Below are 21529 nucleotides of genomic sequence, written 5' to 3' on the forward strand. Positions count from 1 at the left end.
GGCCTACCCTCCTTGTGATTGTCTTCTGGACAACTGTCAGATCAGCAGTCTTCCCCATGATTGTGTAGCCTAGTGAACCAAACTGAGTGACCATTTTGAAGGCTCAGGACACCTTTGCAGGTGTTTTGAGCTGAGTGGTAGGTCACCATATTCTAATTTATTGAGATAGTGATTTGGTGGGTTTTTGTTAAATGTGGGCCAAAATCATCACAATTAAAAGACCCAATGGCTTAAACTACTTCAGTCTGTGTGTACTGAATTTATATAATATACGAGTTTCACTATTTGAGTTGAATTACTGAAATAAATTGACTTTTCCATGATATTCTAATTTATTGAGATGCACCTGTATGTGATTTTTTTCATTTTTTATTTTCAATAAATTTGCAAAGACTTCAAACTTTTTTCACCTTGTCATTATGGGGTATTGTTTGTAGAATTTTAAGGACAATAATGAATTTAATCCATGTTTGATTAAGGCTGTAACATAACAAAATGTGGAAAAGGTTAAGCGCTGTGAATACTTTCTGGATGCACTGTAATCTTCCTTCCTCATAATGCCACCTATTTTGTGAAGTGCCCCAGTCCCTCCTGCAGCAAAGCACCTCCACAACATGATGCTGCCACCCCCATATTTCACAGGTGGGATGGTGTTCTTCATCTCATGAGCCTCCCCCTTTTTCCTCCAGATATAACGATGGCCATTATGGCCAAACGGTTCAATTTTTGTTTCATCAAACCAGAGGACATTTCTCCAGAAGTCAGATCTTTGTCCCCATGTGCAGCTACAAAAAAGTAGTCTGCCTTTTTATGGCAGTCTTGAAGCAGTGGCTTGTTCCTTGCCGAGCAGCCTTTCAGGTTACGTCCATACAAGACTGGTTTTATTGTGGATATATACTTTGGTACCCGTTTCCTCCAGTGTCTTCACAAGGTCCTTTGCTGTTGTTCTGGGATTGATTTGTACTGTTCAGACCAAAGTACGTTCATCTCTAGGAGACAGGACACGTCTCCTTCCTGAGTGGTATGATGGCTGCGTTGTCCCATGGTATTTATACGTAGTACCTTCAGGTGTTTGGAAATTGCTCCCAAGGAGGAACCAGACCGGTGGAGGTCCACATTTTTTTCCTGAGGTCTTGGATGATTTCCTTCGATTTTCCCATGATGTCAAACAAAGAGGTATCAGTTTGAAGATACGCCTTAAAATACATCCACACATGCACATGTCAATTAGCCTATCAAAAACTTCTAAGGCCTTAACATTATTTTCTGGAATTTTCTATGAACTGAATGTATGTAAACATCTGTCCTACTGGAACTGTGATATAGTGAAATATATGTGAAATGATCCATCTGTAAACAACTGCTGGAAAAATTACCTGTCATGCATAAATTACATCCCAACCGACTTACCAAAATGAGTTTAACATGACATCTGCGGAGAGGTTAAAAAAAGGTTTGACTTCAATCTAAATGTATATAAACTTCTGACTTCAACTGTAAACTGTTGCTTATACACTGCTGCATCAGTACTGATGTAATGCTGTCACAGATTGCATAATGATCTGTGGGTTACAGGGGCAATTTTTTACTTTTGACACCAATACATTTTACTGATAAAACATCTCACCTTTCGTACTGATATCACCTTCAGTCCTGATAATGCAATGACACAGTAACTGCACATGCTTCACTGAACTGAAATACTGTATACCCTCTTTGTAAATTCTAACAGTTGTTAGAGTATGACCAAATTGTTTTTCTCCACACTCCTTTCCATTATATTATATTGTTATTCCCTTCATGAATCTTGTGATCCTTGAAAACCCTGCATGTTTCATACAATTAAAAACGTAAAAGGAAGGCCTCTCAACAAACTGTTGATTGTGCTTTGATTCTTTAATTCATTTGGCTCTGCCATTCTGTAAACCCACAGCTAAACAATAAATAAGCAGATGAAATTGTTAAACATGATCACGCATGTTTTCAACATGAAATGCTGCCATAGAAAAATAAATCTAACAATGTAAGAAATTAAACTGGCAACAAATAGAGCAGAGAACTGACTGGAGGAGGTGCACACAGCAAGAGGTGTCTGTAAGGCAACTGGAGCGAAGATGATGCACTGTGGGTGCATGAGCAGCAATGTGGCACAATGGAGTAGACACCATTAGTGTGAACACATGCAGCACACAGAGGAACAAGGAGCCTCTTATGTGTGTGAGTGCTCTCAGCTTTGATTTTGGTACAAACTGGACTTCAGATAAAACACACAGAATCCTCATCCCCTCTTCCTAAGGTACATCATCCATAGAACTGTTCGCACACACATTCAACCACCCCTAAAAAGGCTTTCGAAGTCTGGACAACCATTGGATGGAGTGGCACATCTCAAGATGTGTGTGTTGTGCTGATGTAAACTGTGGACTGTCAATCCTCACATCAGGCTCTGTGCTGGTCACTCCAGGTCCTGAAGGTTGATTGTGCTTCCTGTGAACTGGGAGTTGTCAGAGCCATTGTCGTCCTCGGCCATCACTGAAGGTTCCTGTAAAAACACAATCACAGAGCTCAGTTCTCTTGCATCAAACCAACTGAAAGGAATATGGCCGGAGTCATCATTTCCCCACCAAATCACACCATGTGGAAATGTCTCTGTGTGTTTCACATGGAAGCTGCCGGGTCAGTCTTGGCTTGACAATGGGATCCGAGTATTTGTTTATGTTTTTCTGCTCTTTTTTAAAATCTACATTCACACATTGTGTTAATTTTTGCTTCTACCTATCTAAATCATGATATAAAAAAACTAACGAAAAAGTGGTTTAGCTATCACATTTTTAACTGTCATGACTTTCTTGGGGGGTAATGCTTGATTTGTTATGAAATATTTTCATTGAATCTCTAAGCAGATTTGTATGACTTTGCTTCTCATGAGTGTTCATAAAACAGGCTTCAGACAATTGTAGATGAAAATTGTCTCACCTGTAAAATGTTGACAGGCAGGTCGACAGTGAGCTGAGAATGGGAGCTGGAGGGCTGCGAGCTCAGCTGGAAGGCCAAATCACCATCACTGGCTGGGTCATCCTGCATGAACACACACTGATCAGCACGTCTTTCGACAACAGTGGTTATGCAATGCAGCTGGTATCATCTTATATAGAACATGCTTCTCTCAACACAAGTGTGAAAGCCTCAGCCCTGGCCTTCGCCATAGGAGGGCCTAAGCCGCCACCAGCAGTGAAATTAATTAGGTCATGTTCTTTTGCTTTCATTTAGCTTTCTTTGTTCATGTGTGTAGATTTAAGATGTAGGTAGATTTTAGGCATTTGATTTGACATTAGGTTTAGACACACACAATCAATGAGGCATGCACATTTGTTAATGTGTAATAAATTTTCTTTTGGAGTTACCATGTTCCTGGTCCATGGAACTATGCCTGGACTGCACCAAGTGTCCAATACAGGAAATGGGGGAGTTTGTGAGAAATATATCATTTGTTTGTAGTTTATGTTAAAACTTTGTCAAGTTTGTTTTTTTTGTTGTTGTTTTTTTACATCTAAGAAGAAATATTTAGTTGTTATTGGACTGTGTGTTCAGTGTTTATTGGTGGATTAGTGTCTTTGACCATTCCCTGTGTGTGGTACTGGTTTGACCAGCCAGTACATATGTTGAGCATGTGTGTCATTTGCCAGGTGAGTTGGTTTTTCTTTGAGCTACTGTGCCTTTCATTTTGCTGTATTTTTAGTATCCTTATCTTTTGTTGATGTCTTTTAGGGCCCAATTTGTTTGATATTGATGTTTGTATTTTTTCCCTTATTTTGGGGTAAATAAAAAGCCCATGTTTTTGAACTTTAAATGCTGTGTCCTTCACCTTAGTGTTTGGTCCCTGACAACAAGCCAAAGAATTGTCAGGTCAGGTGGCTACATCAGATCTACATACAGACTAGTTGTTGGGTGGCTGGGCAGCTCACCTGCAGCAGCTGAATCTGGACATACTGGGCGACGGAGTCACGCAGAGTCAGACCCCCACTGGCTGTTGGAGCTGCTTCACCATACTGAGCAACAGACGGAGCCAGTGGTGCAGAAGCAATGGCTGCTTTTGCCGTTTTACTTTTTCTCTGACTCAATCCTGAACTCCCTGAATTGAGCAAACACATCAGCATCACTCACTGTTGTAAAGACACTTTAGCCTGTAGTCTCCGTCTAGGCTGAATGCAGCACATTACATAAAAGGCATTAACTAGTTAGTGTGTGTTACCGGAGGAGGCTGATGGACCTCTCTGCTTCTTTTTCTTGGCCAGCTGGATGGCTCTGTAGTCTGTCCTGGCTGACCCTCCACTCTCCTGAAATACAAAATGGGTTTGCATTAGGGCTGCGGCATCAGGGGTGACTGATCTGATGATCTTATAATCTGATCCATTTTAAAAATGTCCACCATGTGTCATTTTAGTGAATTGTGGTGATCGTGCCACTTTAGGACTGCTCGTGTTTGTGGACTTCACATGATAATTTCAAAAATGATAGATAATGTGAATCCACACTATGTCAACAAACAGTAGAATGATATAGCCTAATATACAGCTATAGTAATTGGATAAATTACTTCATGCTGCGTTGCACTTGATTGTGCAGGTGTGCCACTTGTTACATAGCAAAATTAAATGGAACAGAGAGCAGACCCGTGCCTGCACGATCTGTATACCCAGAATACACTGGAGAATTTATATATCTAATCTACCCTGAGAACACCTTGGGCTCCCCAGGAAGTGCTGGAAAAATCCCTGGGAAGAGGGGCGTCTGAACCACCCTACTGAACCTGCCACCACAATCCAACTCCAGATAAGCAGCCCATAGTTGATGGGTGGATATTAAACTGAGTTACAAGACTATGTGGCTACTCACAAGGAAGCTGCTTGGTGACACAGCATTGAGTTCTGAGTCTTTCTGAGGGCTGAAGCTGCTGCTGTGACTGGGAAAAACAAACTGGGTGAGGACTTTTCCTCTTTCTTGATTCCCCAGCACCTCCACACAACCCAGCAGAGGCCCCGCTCCACCAACGTCCACCACCTTAGAGGGTGAAGCTAGCAGCTCGGCCACAGGAGCCACAGCCAGTGTAGTTGTGGGCTCCATGCTCAGTGCGCTGGAGGAGCTCAAAGGGTGCTGTAGAGTGGGGTCTATGGAGGCACCAGTACCCTGCATGGTGTGAGCCGTTAGTGTTCCCAGGGCCTCCGGAGTAACTGTCTGCACATCATCCAGGTTGAGAGTGCCCTGTGGGGGCAGGACGTCACCCACCGTTCCTTCCAGACCATGGTGGGGGGCCATGTCTGCACTGACTGCTAGGATAAGAGGGTCCACAGCCTTGGCCAGTGTGGCACTAGTGCTAGTACCAAGTGTGGTACCAACTGAGGAGGGGTCAATGGTGAGGATGCCTGAGGCGATGAGGGAGAGGTCCATAGTGAATGTGCCAGCAGAGCTGCTACCACCAAGAGGGATTCCCACCCCGACACCAGCAGCTTGTGGAGAGCCTCCAGGCACAGCAGAAAAAAGAGAGCTAAGGTCCAAGTTGGTCAGCTGGTCACCTCCAGCAATACCAGGCCCGGCGATCGTTGTTGGAGTGGAGCTGATGAGCTCGCTGCTGGGAGTCAGGGTGGGCGTGGTCTCCATCTGACTTAAAACATCTGGGATTGGGGAGAGAGAAGAGTGTGGAAGTGATAGGATAGTAGGGCTGCATCTAACAATTATTTTAACAAGTGATTAATCAGATATACAAAAATATGCCGAAATCTATTTTCCACCTTACAATAACAAATGCATTCTGTGAAACAATGTTATGCAATGTTTCTATGCAAAAGTATCTGTTCCAGAATAGAGTGTTTATATGTGCACTACAGGTCCTTACAGTGTTAACATACATTTATAATTTAAAATGATTTATCCTGTATATGATCATAAAACATACCATGTTAATGTAAAGGGCCAGTACAAGCTACTGCTGATGGCTAAAGTAAATCTGAGTATGCCTAAACAATCCTCAACACATTTAAGCCTATTCTTAACTTGCATATGTGTCATCAATGCTCCTGTACACACCTATAAGATTGTTTTGCTTATTGTGATTAATATAATGCTTGGCTGTTTGCGTCATTCATGTTTACACAAATGAAAATGCATTTTGTACCCATTATCAGCAGCCGACACAACTCACCATTATGTTCCTAAATATACAATTAGCGTCATAATATATGTAACCACACTACTTAAAATCAGGTACATCATAATTTGTTTCATAATTACTTACATTAGCTAAAATTAATGAATTAACATTAAGCTCCCCTTCATCTGTAACATTAACTCAAACTTGTCTTTTCTTTATGAGCTAATGAATTAGCGTCATTCCCCCCAGCTCTACAGATGTGTTTGGCAACAGTTTTTAAAATAACATGCTCACAAACTTTAAACGACTTGCTGTTTCACTATTCTCTGCTGTAACTTCTGCCATTTTTCAAATGTTTTGAAACGCCTCACTGATGTTCTCTTCTTCTCGAAAGGCGGCTGGCAAACCAATTTGCAGGTGCAATACCACCACCTACCAAACTGGAGTGTGTAACAGCAGCACTCACACAGTCGCTGACCCAGCTGTGTCTACTCTTGGCTGTCTCACACAGCTACCCAGCTAATCGATAATTAAATTCATTCCCAACTATTTCTTTTACTGATTTTATCTAGTAGTTGTTGCAGCCCTATAGGATAGTAAGCATTTCCTTTGCAACATGTAGTGAAATCAATTATTAAGTTCAGCAAAAGTGTTTTATAGGCTCCAGGCTTGTAGCTCTTGAACAGACTGTTCACAATTGGTGACAAAAACACATATTTCTTTCCCCTGCCACTATTAAGGAAACATGATATTATGGAAATCGCTGTTCATCAGCACACGTGACTCAGCTCTTTTATTTAAAGCAACCTGTTTGTGATGCCTTTACCTTTTGCCAATCCTGACAGCTGCACTGTACCATATGAAAAAACCCTGTCTCTCCATTTTCCATATGCCTGCTTATTCTACTAGATTCTAGCTGGTCTTTTTCTCAGTGTCCCCCCCATTGGGTTCCTACTACATAAAAGTTATTTTAAGATTATAGCAGGAAATCCCTCTTTCTAAATATGCATGTGTATTCTTCTGCCATGTATTGTGGCTGAGATGGCATGCAAAGATGGTGGTACTGTCAAATTTCTCACACAAATTAATTGACATGTCATAATAGCCAAACATCAGTTACTTCCTAAATTTTGTTTAGGTGTTTTCTTTTTGCCTGCTTAGGAAGGCTTCCATTTAGCATAACATTAAGTTGAACAGTTACACTGGTGTGAAAAAGTGTTTGCCCCCTTACTGATTTCTTATCTTTTTGCATGTTTGTCACACTGTAATGTTTCAGATCATCAAACAAATTTATATATTAGTCAACGATAACACAAGTCAACACATCATGCAGTTTTTAAATGAAGGTTTTTATTATTAAGGGAAAACAAAATCCAAAACTATATAGCCCTGTGTGAACAAGTGTTTGCCCCCCTGTCAAAACACTGGTTTATCGCACCTGAGTTCAATTTCTCTAGCCACACCCAGGCCTGATTACTGCCACACCTGTTCGCAATCAAGAAATCACTTAAATAGGACCTGCCTGACAAAGTGAAGTAGACCAAAAGATCCTCAAAAGCTAGACATCATGCCGAGATCCAAAGAAATTCAAAACCAAATGAGAAAGAGAATAATTGAGCTCTATCAGTTTGGAAAAGGTTATAAAGCCATTTCTAAAGCTTTGGGACTGCAGCGAACCACAGTGAGAGCCATTATCCACAAATGGCGAAAACATGGAACAGTGGAGAACCTTCCCAGGAGTGGCCGGCCGACCAAAATTACCCCAAGAGCGCAGCGACAACTCATCCAAGAGGTCACAAAAGACCCCACAACAACATCCAAAGAACTGCAGGCCTCACTTGCCTCAGTTAAGGTGAGTGTTCATGACTCCACCATAAGAAAGAGACTGGGCAAAAATGGTTTGCATGGCAGAGTTCCAAGATGAAAACCACTGCTGAGCCAAAAGAACATAAAGGGCCGTCTCAGTTTTGCCAGAAAACATCTTGATGATCTCCAAGACTTTTGGAATAATACTCTGTGGACAGACGAGACAAAAGTTGAACTTTTTGGAAGGTGTGTGTCCCATTATGTGTGGCGTAAAAGTAACAGCGCATTTCAGAAAAAGAACATCATACCAACAGTAAAATATGGTGGTGGTAGTGTGATGGTCTGGGGCTGTTTTGCTGCTTCAGGGCCTGGAAGACATGCTGTGATAAGTGGAACCATGAATTCTGCTGTGTACCAAAATATCCTGAAGGAGAATGTCCGGCCATCCGTTTGTGACCTCAAGCTGAAGCGAACTTGGGTTCTGCAGCAGGACAATGATCCAAAGCACACCAGCAAGTCCACTTCTGAATGGCTGAAGAAAAACAACATGAAGACTTTGGAGTGGCCTAGTCAAAGTCCTGACCTGAATCCAATTGAGATGCTGTGGCATGACCTTAAAAAGGCAGTTCATGCCCGAAAACCTTCCAATGTGGCTGACTTACAACAATTCTGCCAAGATGAGTGGGCCAAAATTCCTCCACAGCGCTGTGGCAGACTCATGGCAAGTTATCGAAAACGCTTGATTGCAGTTGTTGCTGCTAAGGGTGGCCCAACCAGTTATTAGGTTTAGGGGGCAAACACTTATTCACACAGGGTTTTGTAGTTTTGGATTTTGTTTTCCCTTAATAATAAAAACCTTCATTTAAAAACTGCATGATGTGTTTACTTGTGTTATCTTTGACTAATATTTAAATTTGTTTGATGATCTGAAACATTACAGTGTGACAAACATGCAAAAAGATAAGAAATCAGTAAGGGGGCAAACACTTTTTCACACCACTGTAAAAAAGTAAGCCATCTATGAGCTGTTCAACTTTGGTTAAAGAGGAAGGTTATACCATATTGAAAAAAATTCCAATAAATATATGACTGCTGAGGTCAGGAGCCATCAATGATGTTACTAACCGGGACTAAGGTGGTGGTGTTTGAGCATGTGGCTCCTAAGGCTGCTGCGGGAGGAGAAGTGCTTGGAGCAGTTGGCCACAGGACAGCGGGTCCTCAGGGTGCTGGCGTCCTGCTTATGCTTCTTGGAGTGGATGTACAGGCTGCTGCGTGCTGAGAACTTGGCATTACAGCCTGAAGAAAAATACACAGGATACAAATGTTTAACTATCCCAAACTCTAACAACCACAGTCCCAAACAAAGTGTACTCTCTCACATAAAGTCCTTAGCTCACAATGAAAGTTCTGCTAGTTATTCTATTCTAGTTATGTCTGAATAAAAGCTTTTAGCTATTTAATTAGTTGTCTTTACTTAAAGTCTGCTTATTTTAGTTATTACTGTTTTTTGTAATATGTTTAGTCAGTAAAAACATCAGTGAAAAAATACAGTACATGCAAACCATCTGACTGACATACAGTGATGAAAATGCACACTTGCCATACACAGTAGACAGTTCATTTTACTTTAGTTTAAACACCATGACAGCTATAAATCTAAACATCATTTTAAATTGGCATCCAGCAGATTTCTTAATTACATTTTACTCACAATTATATCTTAATTTATCAGCCTCGGTTCTAAGGCAGATCAATTAAATGGTTGCATTGTGCTTTGCCTGCCTTAAAAGAAACACGACCCACTTTCAACTGTAACCTGTTTTTGTACCCATGTTTACAAATCAGTCACTCTCTCTCATTCAGCCTCGTTCTGACTGCAGATGTTGGCTCCATAGCTGGCAAGTACTGGTGGGACAGGGAGGAGGGTGGGGGCTGCTCTCAGACACAAAGTCCACCAGAACTTTTAAAATACATGGCAAATTAGGTTGGACGGTTAGCTTTGGCTTTTGCATGTTATAGCAATTAGCCAACCACCTCGCTACAGCTAACACATACCAGTGGATGGAAGACCAGGGGCAGAGCTGAAATTATTGATTTTTTGCAAGTTTGACTGTTTAACGGATGTTTTGATCCATTAATCTTATAGTCTTTTTACTAGGGATGTGGAGATATGACTTTTTCTTCATTGGTTTCAATAAAAAAAAACTTAAAAAATACAATTAAAAATTCAGTGACAAGAATGTATGACTAGCTGCAGAATACGTGTACACTCTGTACTCTTAAATACTTGTCCTTTTTTTTTTTAAGTACAAAGAAGTCGCTAGTGTATGAAGACTACATGATGTATATATTGCTAGACAAAACAATATACATTTATGTTTTTGTATCACAATATATTGAATTTCAACATATTGTCCCATGCCTACATTTTACTCACTGAGATGGCAGCTAAGCTACAGGAACAAGCAGTGCTGGAAAAGAGTGAACTACATGTTTAACAACATTCTGCAGTAACTTGCTGGTAGTTAAACTACATTCATAGTTGTGTCGTGAAGTACTTAAACTACATTGTTGCAATTTTTTATAGTTAACTACTGCAACTACACACAACTCTGGGCTGTAAAAGGAATGATTTTTTTTATTTTTATCTTACTATTGCGTCTCTAGCCTTAACGCCTTTTGGATAAGAACTTTGTGAGACTGCAAGAGATTCTGCTCTGAGTAGTAGTAAAAGACGGGTCTATTCAAACCAGTGTTCAAGCCAAAGTTCAACACTGTTTTAGCTGTCCAGTTTATAAAAGACAGATTTTACAAAACTGACAACACAAAAGACGTATTTTTTAGACCAGCACCAAAGTCAGTCAAAAGGTCAAGGTGTACTTAAGAATATATAAAACCAAATTTGTTTACAAGAAATCTGTCATATCATCAGGGTTTCCCACATACTGAATTTACTTGGGCGGGCTGCCCAGGTATCTTAACGGCCGCCCAAGTGTATTTTGCAACCCATTTATATTATAATAATTTTTTTATGTCCAAGAGAACTATGAAATTCATGATTGATTAAAACAATTCACCCTTGCTACTTCATCCGTGCACAGTGCATTAGGCCGCTCAGCGTCTCCTTCCACACTGCAAAATGCTTGCGCTGTAATTTCTTTATTTCCCCAAAATGGTCCCAAAGGCTGAATCTTTGTGTCCTGGGTGCTATTTTTATTGTCCCTGGGACTACGGGATAGAGTTAATTTCGAGCCCTGAGTGAATAAATAAATAAATACATACCTGTATTTTTTTTTTTTTTTACAATTGATCAAACATCTTGATTTTAAAATTGCATCAACAGTATAACTATTGACTTTCTCCCAGAAAACATCCTACTTATATTTTGTTTCTACTATTTCTATCTACCTTCTGCATGGCACTGGAAGGGCTTGGTGCCCAGATGGGTGATGCTGTGACCCTTAAGATGCTCTGCACGGGTGAAGGACTTTCCACAACCCTCCTCTCTGCAAACAAAGCGACGGTCATCATCGTGTTTCCTGATAAACAGAGAGAAGGGGTCTGTGGTCAGCAAGACATTCTCTCACATCATTGTAGCTACAATGGGTTGGATAACACAAACACAACAGAAAAAAAAACTTGCATTCTGATTCAACTATATCAAAAACTGAAACTACATTTGGTAATGGGAAGCAAAACCGACAACAGGGTTCCCACTCTTTTCAAGAAATAACATTTCCAAGACATTTTCAATGAAGTAAAGCTGTGATGGCAAACAGGAATCATATCCCTGACTAACAAGTTCCTCTGTGTGGAAATCACTTTTAAATCATATGCGTTAATCTCTGGTAATACTTTATAGGGGCTTTATGTCCCATTGATTACTGACAGCTGTTGCACTGCCCCAATCGCACACATGCAGATGTTCAGTCCCTCAACTTTCATTTATTCCTCAAAAATGTCCTCTCTTCAGTGAAGTCTCTTGACACTTTCCTGATGTAAATAGTGCAGACAATCCTAGAAAGACTGTTTTTAATATTAAATGGTGAGAAGCAGCATATACACCAACAGACTAGCAATACATACACTGCACTGTGAATTTTTTCAGCAAGCAGGTCATCCTAGACAGTAAAAATGATTTGTTGTTTGTCTTTCAGCTGCTCCCGTTTTTTGGGGGACGTCACAGCGGATCCCAACAATCCACGTGTGATTTGGCACAGGTTTTATGCTGGATGCCCTTCCTGATGCTGCTTACCACTCCTGTCTGTAGTGTACTCATTGATATAAAAACATTAACGCAACTATTACTGGATCGCTTTAATAACGAAGAAAACTTTATATTCAACTTTGTATACAAATCTACATAACAAGAACAACACTATAACTGAGACTGTGACAGAGACTAGTTTGTAGTGTGGACCACAAAACCTGAAGCCCTCAGTAATGAAAGGAAGTCAAAGTAGCTCTACTCCTTATTACGGACAACTGACTTACCTTTTGTGTCGGAGTAACTTTGACATGCTGGTAAAAGACCAGCCACAGCCCTCTGAGTCACAAACAAATGGCCTCTCACCTGGACACAGGAAAGTAGAAGGGTCTTTACTGGTGCAAAGGATTTGAAGCTTATATCACCAAGACAGACTGGTTGGCAGTGTAATAACCAGAGATTGGCAGATAATATTGAAACTTGTTTCACTCCAGTGAAGCACAAGTTTTCATACATTGTGTCTGAGTTTGTATCATATGAACAAAATCATGTGGCAAATGGCATTTGATGCTTCAAATGTCACTGGTTTTTCTATGGTGCCTGACTGATTTAGAGTGTTTTTAAATGTGTAAACTAAAGATATTAATGTAAGAAGAAGAGAGATCATTTAAAAACATGGTGACGTACACTAGAAAGGCAAGTATGAGAACATTTCCAACTGGTACCTCATAATAATCAGTTAGATTACATTAGGACTAATAAAGTACACTAATATTTTGGAGTAAAGTATTTATATTTAGGCTTTTTGGTCATCATAGTTAAACTGGTGCACATCAACATCTATTTATAATGGAGTACTTCTGAACAAAATACTAAAGAGCTGTTAATATCACAGAGGCTTCTTGGACCTTACTTGGACACTAGAGTTGTAACTGTATGAGATTTTCACAGTATGATAACCGTCTCAGAAAATATCACGGTTTCACAGTATATGGTATTACACAATTACTATTATTATTATCAGCTACCTTGACCCCCAAAAGAATGGAGAAAATGTGTGTTTTTATTGCAAGTGACTGTCAGTTGACTGAGCTGGATTGCAGTGACTGACCCTAAAGAATAAACAATTAGAAACATGATTTAAAAAACAGCATATAACTAGAATGTTGAATAACTAAAGCATGATAGCACCAGTAGGAGAGGAAGTATCTGCATCCTTTACTTAAGTAAAAGTACAACTATCACACTGTAACAGTAGCCTACTCTGTTACAAGTAGAAGTCCTGCATTGAAAATGTTAAGCAAAATCAAGTATTATCACAAAAATGTACATAAAGCACTGTAAGTAGGAGTAGGCTACTCAGTGAAGAAAAGTGTTATACTATCTATCCTATACTGTTATATCATTACATCAACAGCCTGTTACTCGTGCACTGATGTAAAAGCAGGACTTGACTTGCAGTTGGTCGAGGTGGAGCTCTGCTGGACTAGTTTGTATCCAAGTGCAACTGCTGATTTTTCTCCTTAGGGATTAATCAGCTGATTTTCTCTTTTATTCAACTGATTGGTTGGTAAAACAACAGTGAGACATGCCATCACAATGCACTAAACGATTATCAGAGTAGTTGCTAATTTACTGTAGGTGCACGACAGAGCAGCCAGACTGATTCTGTCTGTACCTTCACTCACTCACATGTGAGCTAGGGAAGTCTGTGTGTGTGTTTCTGGGGTCAGATCAGGATCAGGGTGAGTCCTGCTGTAAGTCAGAGATTAGCAAACAAATAAATAATGTGGAAAATGATTTTTATAGAACATTTGTGACCGATGTTTATACGCTCACATTTTACTTATTGGGATTCAAATTATAAACGCGTCACATACTTTGATCTGCATGGAGGGATGGTTTGGTGATGCTCTATCAGCTTCCTTCTCTCTGCCATTTGTCTGCTGCATGTGGCACCCATTGCAGAGTCTGACAGGCAGTCGGGGAAGAAAGGTGTGCACACATTGTGGTTTTTTTCCCCTGTTCAATACCAGTTATAAACAAATGTGTATGGTATGATAACCATCAGTTTTCATATGCATGATGCACTGTGAAACCGATGTACTGCTGCAACCCTTTTGCACAAACACAGGGCTACGCCTTTCAAAAGCCTATGAGGTGTTGGTGGTGCTTTGGCCCCAGTTCTGAAGTGCAGTTTTCCGTTTTACAAACCACCAACAGCTTTGAGTCTTTTTTTTTTTTTTGGACAAATAGAAAGTGAGCCCCAGTCCTTCACAAGGCTTTATCTGCTCACTAGTGCTAACTCTTGGCACAAAGCTGGCCCACTTTAAACCTACGCAGCACTTTTCAGTCAAGTCAGTAAAGCACATGTGTCAAACTCAAGGCCCGCGGGCCACATCCGGCCTGCAAGATAATTTTAATGGCCCGGCGATATGAAGCACCGATAACACACAACCTTCAAATCCCATAATGCAGCGCAACAGCTGCCTTACCGAACGATAGGCTACCTGCGATCATTCCCACGTCAATTACTCAGATCAATCAAGCGGTTGTTGATGTATACAACCCTAATTTCAAGTCAAAGCTAGCCCCTAACAATGGCCAAGAGAAAAGTTGATTCTGAAAACAGAGCCTTTCAAAACCGGTGGGAGGCTGAGTATATGTTTACTGACATTACCGGTAAACCTGTGTGTCTTATTTGTGGAGCTAATGCGGCTATAATTAAGGAATATAACCTAAGACGGCACTACGAGACAAAACATCAGGACAAGCTGAAAAACGTAAATGCAGAGCAGAAGCTACAGAAGGTAGAGGAGTTGAAGAGGAATCTGACATCACAGCAGACGTTTTCACCAAAGTGAAATCACACAGTGAAGCTGCTGTGAAAGCAAGTTTTATTGGGGCAGAGGAGAAAATCAGGCCGGACATTTACCGAGGGAGAGTTTCTGAAGAGCTGCATGATGATAGTGTGCGACATCTTGTGTCCAGACAAAAAGCAGGTGTTTGTAAATGTAAGCATTAGCAGAAATATGGTTGCTGATTTTAAGCTCAAGTTGATTTATTTTGGAATAATATTGTATCCTGTTTGCAGTAAAGGCATATTCTTATTGATTTTAATGTCTTGGGAAAAATGCTGCATTAGCAGCTACTTTGAAATGAGTGAACAAAGAGGAACACATTCACAGCATCACATGATTGGGGAATTACTTATTTGGTCTCAAATATCTGTGTAGCCTGAATGCTGACTATTGTGAAATTAAAGAGCTAAGTTGAATGTAAGCCACTGTTAACTGACCGTGTGCCTTAACATGCTGCAAGTTTCACCAAGTTCATCTTAAGACACTTTTAAGGCCTTGATGTTGATCCTGATGTTAATCCAGTAAAACATCTTTTCATGGCAGGTGTTTACTGGAGATGGTTTTGTGTTTTTCTGACTTCCCATGTGACTCAGGTGCCTTCATAGCCAGAGTTCCTAATTTCAAAGTTTTCATGCACATGGCTCAAATTCATTGTGTTTAATGAATTCAACCATGTGAATACACTGTTTTTGGTCCAGGTCTCATTGAATTTGCACTTCCCCATATCAGGTCAATTAAAGTAACAGAAACAACCACTTAAGACATGCTACGTGACCTCCCATACCACAGTGTGCTAGTTGAGTGTCCTCTGATAAATTCTGAGCAGGCTGCAGAGTTTGGATTTGTAGTTTTATTATAGTAAATGCGGAAACCCTACTTTAGATCCAATCAAAGAGAATTAAAGCCCACCCTGTAGAACCACTGGGTGGAATTTTGGGCAGAAACATGATGTTAAAGGGGCGGCAGTGGCTCAGGAGGTAGAGCGGTCATGCCCTAACTGGAAGGTCGGCAGTTTGATTCCCATTCTCCCCATTCCACATGTCAAAGTGCCCTTGGGCAAGACACTGAACCCCAAGTTACTCCCAATGGCTGGGTCAGCACCTTACAGGGACACTGCCACCACTGGTGTGTGTGTGTTGGCACCACAAATGGCTGCCTTGGTTCTATACCAGACAGATTTCTTGTGTGTGTGTGTGTGTGTGTGTGTGTGTGTAACATACCTGGCCAATCAAAGTGGTTATCATTATTACTGAGGCTCAAATCTAGTGTCTGCTTACCAGTGTGACTCCTCATATGGATCTTGAGACGACAGGCCTTGTCGTACGTCTTATCACAGCCTGGGTAAGTGCAGGTGAAGTGGCCTGTTTCTCTGAAGTGGGTTCGATTGTGGGAGAAGAGGGCACTGAAGGTGATGAAGGTTTTCTCACAACCTACAGGAAGACAGTGGTAGTCTTAGAAGTGCATTCTGTGCCACCAATATTTAACAGATTTTAGATGTAAATGGAGATGTAAAGATATTACCAAGATAAAAAGCCCACAATACAATATTTGATGCAATATTCTAAACAATTAAGAAAATCCCCCTTACTAAGTAAATCAGTGGGCTTTTGTATAACATATATTTAAAAAAATTTAATAATGTAGTAGTCTTTTTATGAAATAAGATAACATATCATTGCTACAGCTGGATCCTGTAAACAAAACCAGTCACACTCACAGTGGATCATCAGTGTTTTAGTACCTCCTAGGCAGATTTAACTCACCCTGTCTGATGGCTGTGCCAGCCAGTATTACTTGAGGTACTTTTCAAACACTGTGGTCTACTTTTTCAAGAGAAAATTCTTGAGGGTGGTTACTAAGGAGCTGGTTTTGCCTATGTGTGACAGGTTTGTTTGCTCACCTCTGTTACAGTGTAATGCACGGCCGTGCTCCGACTGTTTCTGTGAGATGCATCCAGAACTGTCTCAGTTCTAAATGGGGCTAGTATTCCCGTAGTAACATGCAGTATTTGCATGTTAATATGTGTTTTGTGAGTTTTCTTTCTGCCCGTGTTATTTATTGAAATGGGAAAACTGAAATGCTACCACATACCAGCTCTAAAAGGTGAAGATGGAACATTCGCTATGTCAGTTTCAAATTCTGTAGTTAGAGTAGCAAAATAACCATATGTAATATCCTGGTAGATATGGTCACAGTCCGATGACAGTAACCAGAAACTTTTATATCATGATATCGTGAAATTACAAATATTGTTGCAATGTCTAGACATGAAGCTAACTGAAACAAAGGAATTTTAAAGATTTGCTTTATTTAATTTCATTCTGGAAAATGTTTTTAAGTAAACGTCAAACAAGCTTCCCTAAAAACAGCCACTGAGTGCTTGAGACAATAAGGCTCCTTAAAATCAAATACTGTGCCTCACTCATTGCTTTGGAATAAAGCATTAAACCAATAGAGTAGGTAACACATTAGCAGGCTAAACAGGCTATCTTGTTAGGTAATTCACTTCATATCTACAAATTGTGAAACCATTGTGTGGTTGTACAATATCAGACTATGTGGCAACAGCAGGTGGAGTGAGTGTATAAGTAAAAGTGGAATTAGAAAATAATAAATAGCAAATGAAAAAAAATCTGTTTGTGTTACCTGGGAATTCACATTTGTGGGGCCTCTGTGGTTCAAAGTGGACCCTCTGGTGATTAGCAAGTCGTGTAGCACTGCGAAACGTCTCGCTGCAGATCTCGCAGATGAAGGAATTATCCTGCTCATGGACTCTGACGTGAGCCTTCAGGTTGTAGACGGTGGTGAACCGCCGCCCACAGCCTTCAAACAGGCACGGGTGTGGCCGCTGCTTGTCATGGGACTGAAGATGTCTCTTTAGTTTGTAAGAGGTGGCAAAAGCCCAGCCGCAGCCCTCCACCGTGCACTGGTAGGGGCGTGGATCCTCTGCGTGGTTCAGGAGATGAACCTTGAGTTTCTGACGTGTGTCAAATGTAGCAGAACAGCCAGGTTCTGGACAGCCAAAAGAGGCCACAGTCTCTCTCTTTGACCTGACTAGTGGTGCAGAGTGGAAGTCCTCACTGTCACAGTCGGTCACGGTGGCTTTAGGGGATGCAGTGACCAGATCAGCCTCTGTTACAGCACACAGCACCCCTGCCTCCTGCTTGATGATGGGACAGGAGTCCAGAGAGGTGCCCAGCTCTGACAGTGAGCAGTCATCAACCAGAGCAAGCTCTGACTCACTCACAGACAACCCAAGTCTAGGCTCTTCTTGCTGGCTAGTACTGGACATTGCAAGCGTGCTGATCTTCCCTATAGATTTAGTACCACTGTCATAGTTGAGAAGAACAATATCTTCATTGTCTTTCATTCCCAGATGTTCCTTCAAGCTGACCATGTCATCCTCTTTGTGGATATATCCCTCTGGTGGAGCAGCGAGAGTCAGCACCCCGTTTTCTATGGTCACTATGATGCTTTGGTTGTTTATCGTGATAGTTCCGGAAAAGGTTTCACTAGATGGAGGACTTGTGGAGGCCGTGGACGGGTGTGCACTGTCCTGAAGCCCCGTTGAGTCTGAAATCAAGTCCGAGGTGTCCATGACGTCCACAACGCCAGAGTCACCTGAAATGAAGATACCGCTGTCGTCAATACGGGACTGCGACGACATCTCCCTAACCAGTTTACCGCCGTTGTTTTCGGTACAAATCTGCCCACAAATCTTATCGCCATATTTGTTTGTCAGTACAACATCTTCGACAGTGTGGTGACATGCCGCCCGTTTAGCATTGATCACGGTACAATTTTCGTTATGTAAGTTGAAATGGTCTGTCTTTTTCGAGGACTGGGCATCAAGACAGTTCAAGTTGCTATTACATTCACAGAGAATAACACTACTGCTGTTTCCAACCTCCATGGAGCCACAGGGATTTGCTTTAGAGCACTCTGGCTTTGTACCTTTTATTTTATCGCTGTCCTCAGATGATAGATCCGGTCGGTGTTTGCTTGCCTCGCTGTTGCCATCGTCTTGAACAGCATTAAAAGCATACAGTTCTTCGTTAACTTTATCTGTCCTGTTCGCAGCGCCGAAGCTCCCAGGCAATGAAAGCTGTTTGAAGGCGCCGTCCTCACGCTGCTGCCGTAAAACTGTAGACAGTAACGTTGGCTGCCGCTGCGGCATTGGTTCCTCTTCCCCTTCAAACAGAGGCAGCGCCATTTGCATTACACTATCGCTACTTTCTACCCCATACTTCCAGGCGTTCCCAACAGGCTCCTGACAACCAAGCAGTGCGCTGAGCTCATTTTTCTTCTCAGTGTTCACGTTATGAAGTCCACCACTCGGTCTGTTACCAGGCAAATTAGATCTATCGGTTGCTTGTGGTTTGCTGACAGACAAACAAGCCGTCTCGCTACCATTTTCCGCCAGTAGGCGAAACGGTGATGTCTTCGGGCTGGTGTTGTTGTTGTTGTCACTTCGTGATTCAGACGAATCCAACTGTCTGTCCGCTTCATTTTCTGTGCAAATAAAACGACACCTCGACCCTGTGGCTGATCGATGTGGAGACGAAGTGCTTCGGTGTAGGGCGCCATGTTGAGAGTGAATGTTTTGGGCACCAGAAAGCCCCTGGATTTCCATCTTGGTATCCCTGTAGCAGCGACACAGAAAAGAACCGCCCTAGTAGATGGAGACGATCCACAGAGCCACTACGCAGTTTACAGCAGGCCGAGTGGTGCTTTAAAGTACAGCATGGAAATCCCGTAGTCAGCGTTGGAGCGAACAACTTGGGCGATTTAGCTATAAAAATGTATGTTTGCCTATTTATTAAATATCAAACAGTTGTAAAGTGTAAACCTTTTGTGTAAGTTCGGCTTTTCAGGCTAGTGTTTTTAGATAACCAACATTGACATGTTTAGGATAACAAATGCATGCAAGCCATAAAACATGTCGAGAGCATGTCTCTGTTTCAAATGATTATTTCATACATTACTGTATAACACAGTTAACTACAACCACAATATTGTGTAAAATGGTACATTTTTAGAAGACTGATGCACATTGTAGGTCCATCATATATCGAAATAACAGCTACGAGGGAAACCTGAAAGCAGCAAAGGTATTTTTTTAATGAAGCTGTGGGGTGGAATTTGCACTAGTGGATCCTGGTGGGATTAGTTTAACATTTATCAATACATTTGTAAAACAAAATCATTCTGCTAAAAAAGGCTTCATACTGTAAATAAAAGTATTTACAGTATGAAGCCCAAACTCTTTTCATAATGTAAGAAATGTACACTTCTAGTCCCAGTCAGTGTGTTTTCATTCTATTTCCACTGAGTGGCAGTGTAATACTATAAAACATTTAAACAAGATCTCATTGATTAAACCAATATTTAAAGAGGATTGTAGCCTCAGGGTTTGCACAGTGCATTTATGACTCACCCTGTATTAGTCCTTCTCTATTGAACTTCACATTGTGACCCTAACCAGAGTCAACCCATGGAAAGCTATAGGCCCAGATAATATCCTGGGTTATTGCTCAACGACTGTGCTGATGAACTGACAGATGTCCTGACTGACATCTTTAACATCTCCCTCAGTCAGGTCACTGCTCCCAGATGCTTCAAAGCCTCCATCATCACACCAGTGGCAAAAAAAGCCAGTCATAGTGAGCATGAATGACTACTGCCCACTCACATTAACAACTGTAGTGAAGTGTTTTGAAGGACTGGTAAAACCACACATCACTGCCAACCTCCTTGCATCATTAGATCAACTTCAGTTTGCCTATTAACCCAAACTGACAAATTATTTTGGCCTGAACTCCATCTTGTGTCTTTGGATCCAGGACTTTCTGACCAGGAGATCGCAGGCTGTACAGGTTGGAAAAACATCTACAACTGGATCACACTGAGTACTGGATCCCCTCAAGGCTGCATAGTCAGACCATTGCTGTTTACAATGCTAACACATGACTGTGTATCTAGGTGCAAGGGGAACCTGATCTTATTCAAAATAACAACGAATCAATGTCCAGGGAGGAGGTTAAACATCTAGTGGGTCAGTGCAGAGACAATAATCTGGTGCTCACTGTGGACGAGACAAAAGAAATGGTCACTGACATTCGCAGGATAAGACCTGACTATACACCCCTCAGTATCAGTGGCTGCATGGTACAGACCACCAATGACCCAACCTGGTCCATGCACACCATGGGGATTGTTAAACAAGCCCATCAGAGACTGCATTTCCTGAGGAAGTTGAAACAAGTTTCTCTTCCAACCAGTATCCTTACCACATTTTACTGAGGTATAGTGGAGAGTGTACTGACATACTGTATCTTGGTTTGGTATGCTTATTGTAAGGTGTCTGACAAGAAAGATTTGAAGAGGGTAGTGAGAGGAGTGGAGAAGATAATTGGAGTCTTTCTACCCTCTGTCCAGGACTTGTTGCTATGTCATTGCTAAAAAGGGAACTGAACATTGTTAAGGACCCTTCACACCCTCTTCATG

The 21529-nt window shown here is 41.3% G+C and overlaps 1 protein-coding gene across 2 annotated transcripts; it reads right to left on the minus strand.

Annotated features, from left to right (window-relative positions):
• Positions 1-649: 649 nt before the first annotated feature.
• LOC109970599 (zinc finger protein ZXDC) lies at positions 650-19755 on the minus strand. 2 transcript variants are annotated; one of them, XM_020618275.1, is made up of 11 exons: positions 18977-19755; positions 17669-18643; positions 16300-16452; positions 12449-12527; positions 11363-11493; positions 9080-9250; positions 4897-5672; positions 4253-4337; positions 3966-4132; positions 2977-3078; positions 650-2542 (listed from the first exon to the last, which is right to left on the minus strand). In XM_020618275.1, the coding sequence occupies exons 1-11, from the start codon at positions 19653-19655 to the stop codon at positions 2456-2458; spliced, it is 3405 nt and encodes a 1134-aa protein (XP_020473931.1). In that variant the 5' UTR covers positions 19656-19755; the 3' UTR covers positions 650-2455. The 2 variants fall into 2 exon arrangements, with proteins under 2 accessions (XP_020473931.1, XP_020473930.1); XM_020618274.1 differs by having other exon boundaries at positions 17669-19755.
• Between the last annotated feature and the right edge of the window lie 1774 nt (positions 19756-21529).

The sequence above is a fragment of the Monopterus albus genome, unplaced genomic scaffold, assembly GCF_001952655.1.
Source record: "Monopterus albus unplaced genomic scaffold, M_albus_1.0 scaffold203.1, whole genome shotgun sequence".
In the NCBI taxonomy this organism is placed as follows: Eukaryota; Metazoa; Chordata; class Actinopteri; order Synbranchiformes; family Synbranchidae; genus Monopterus; species Monopterus albus.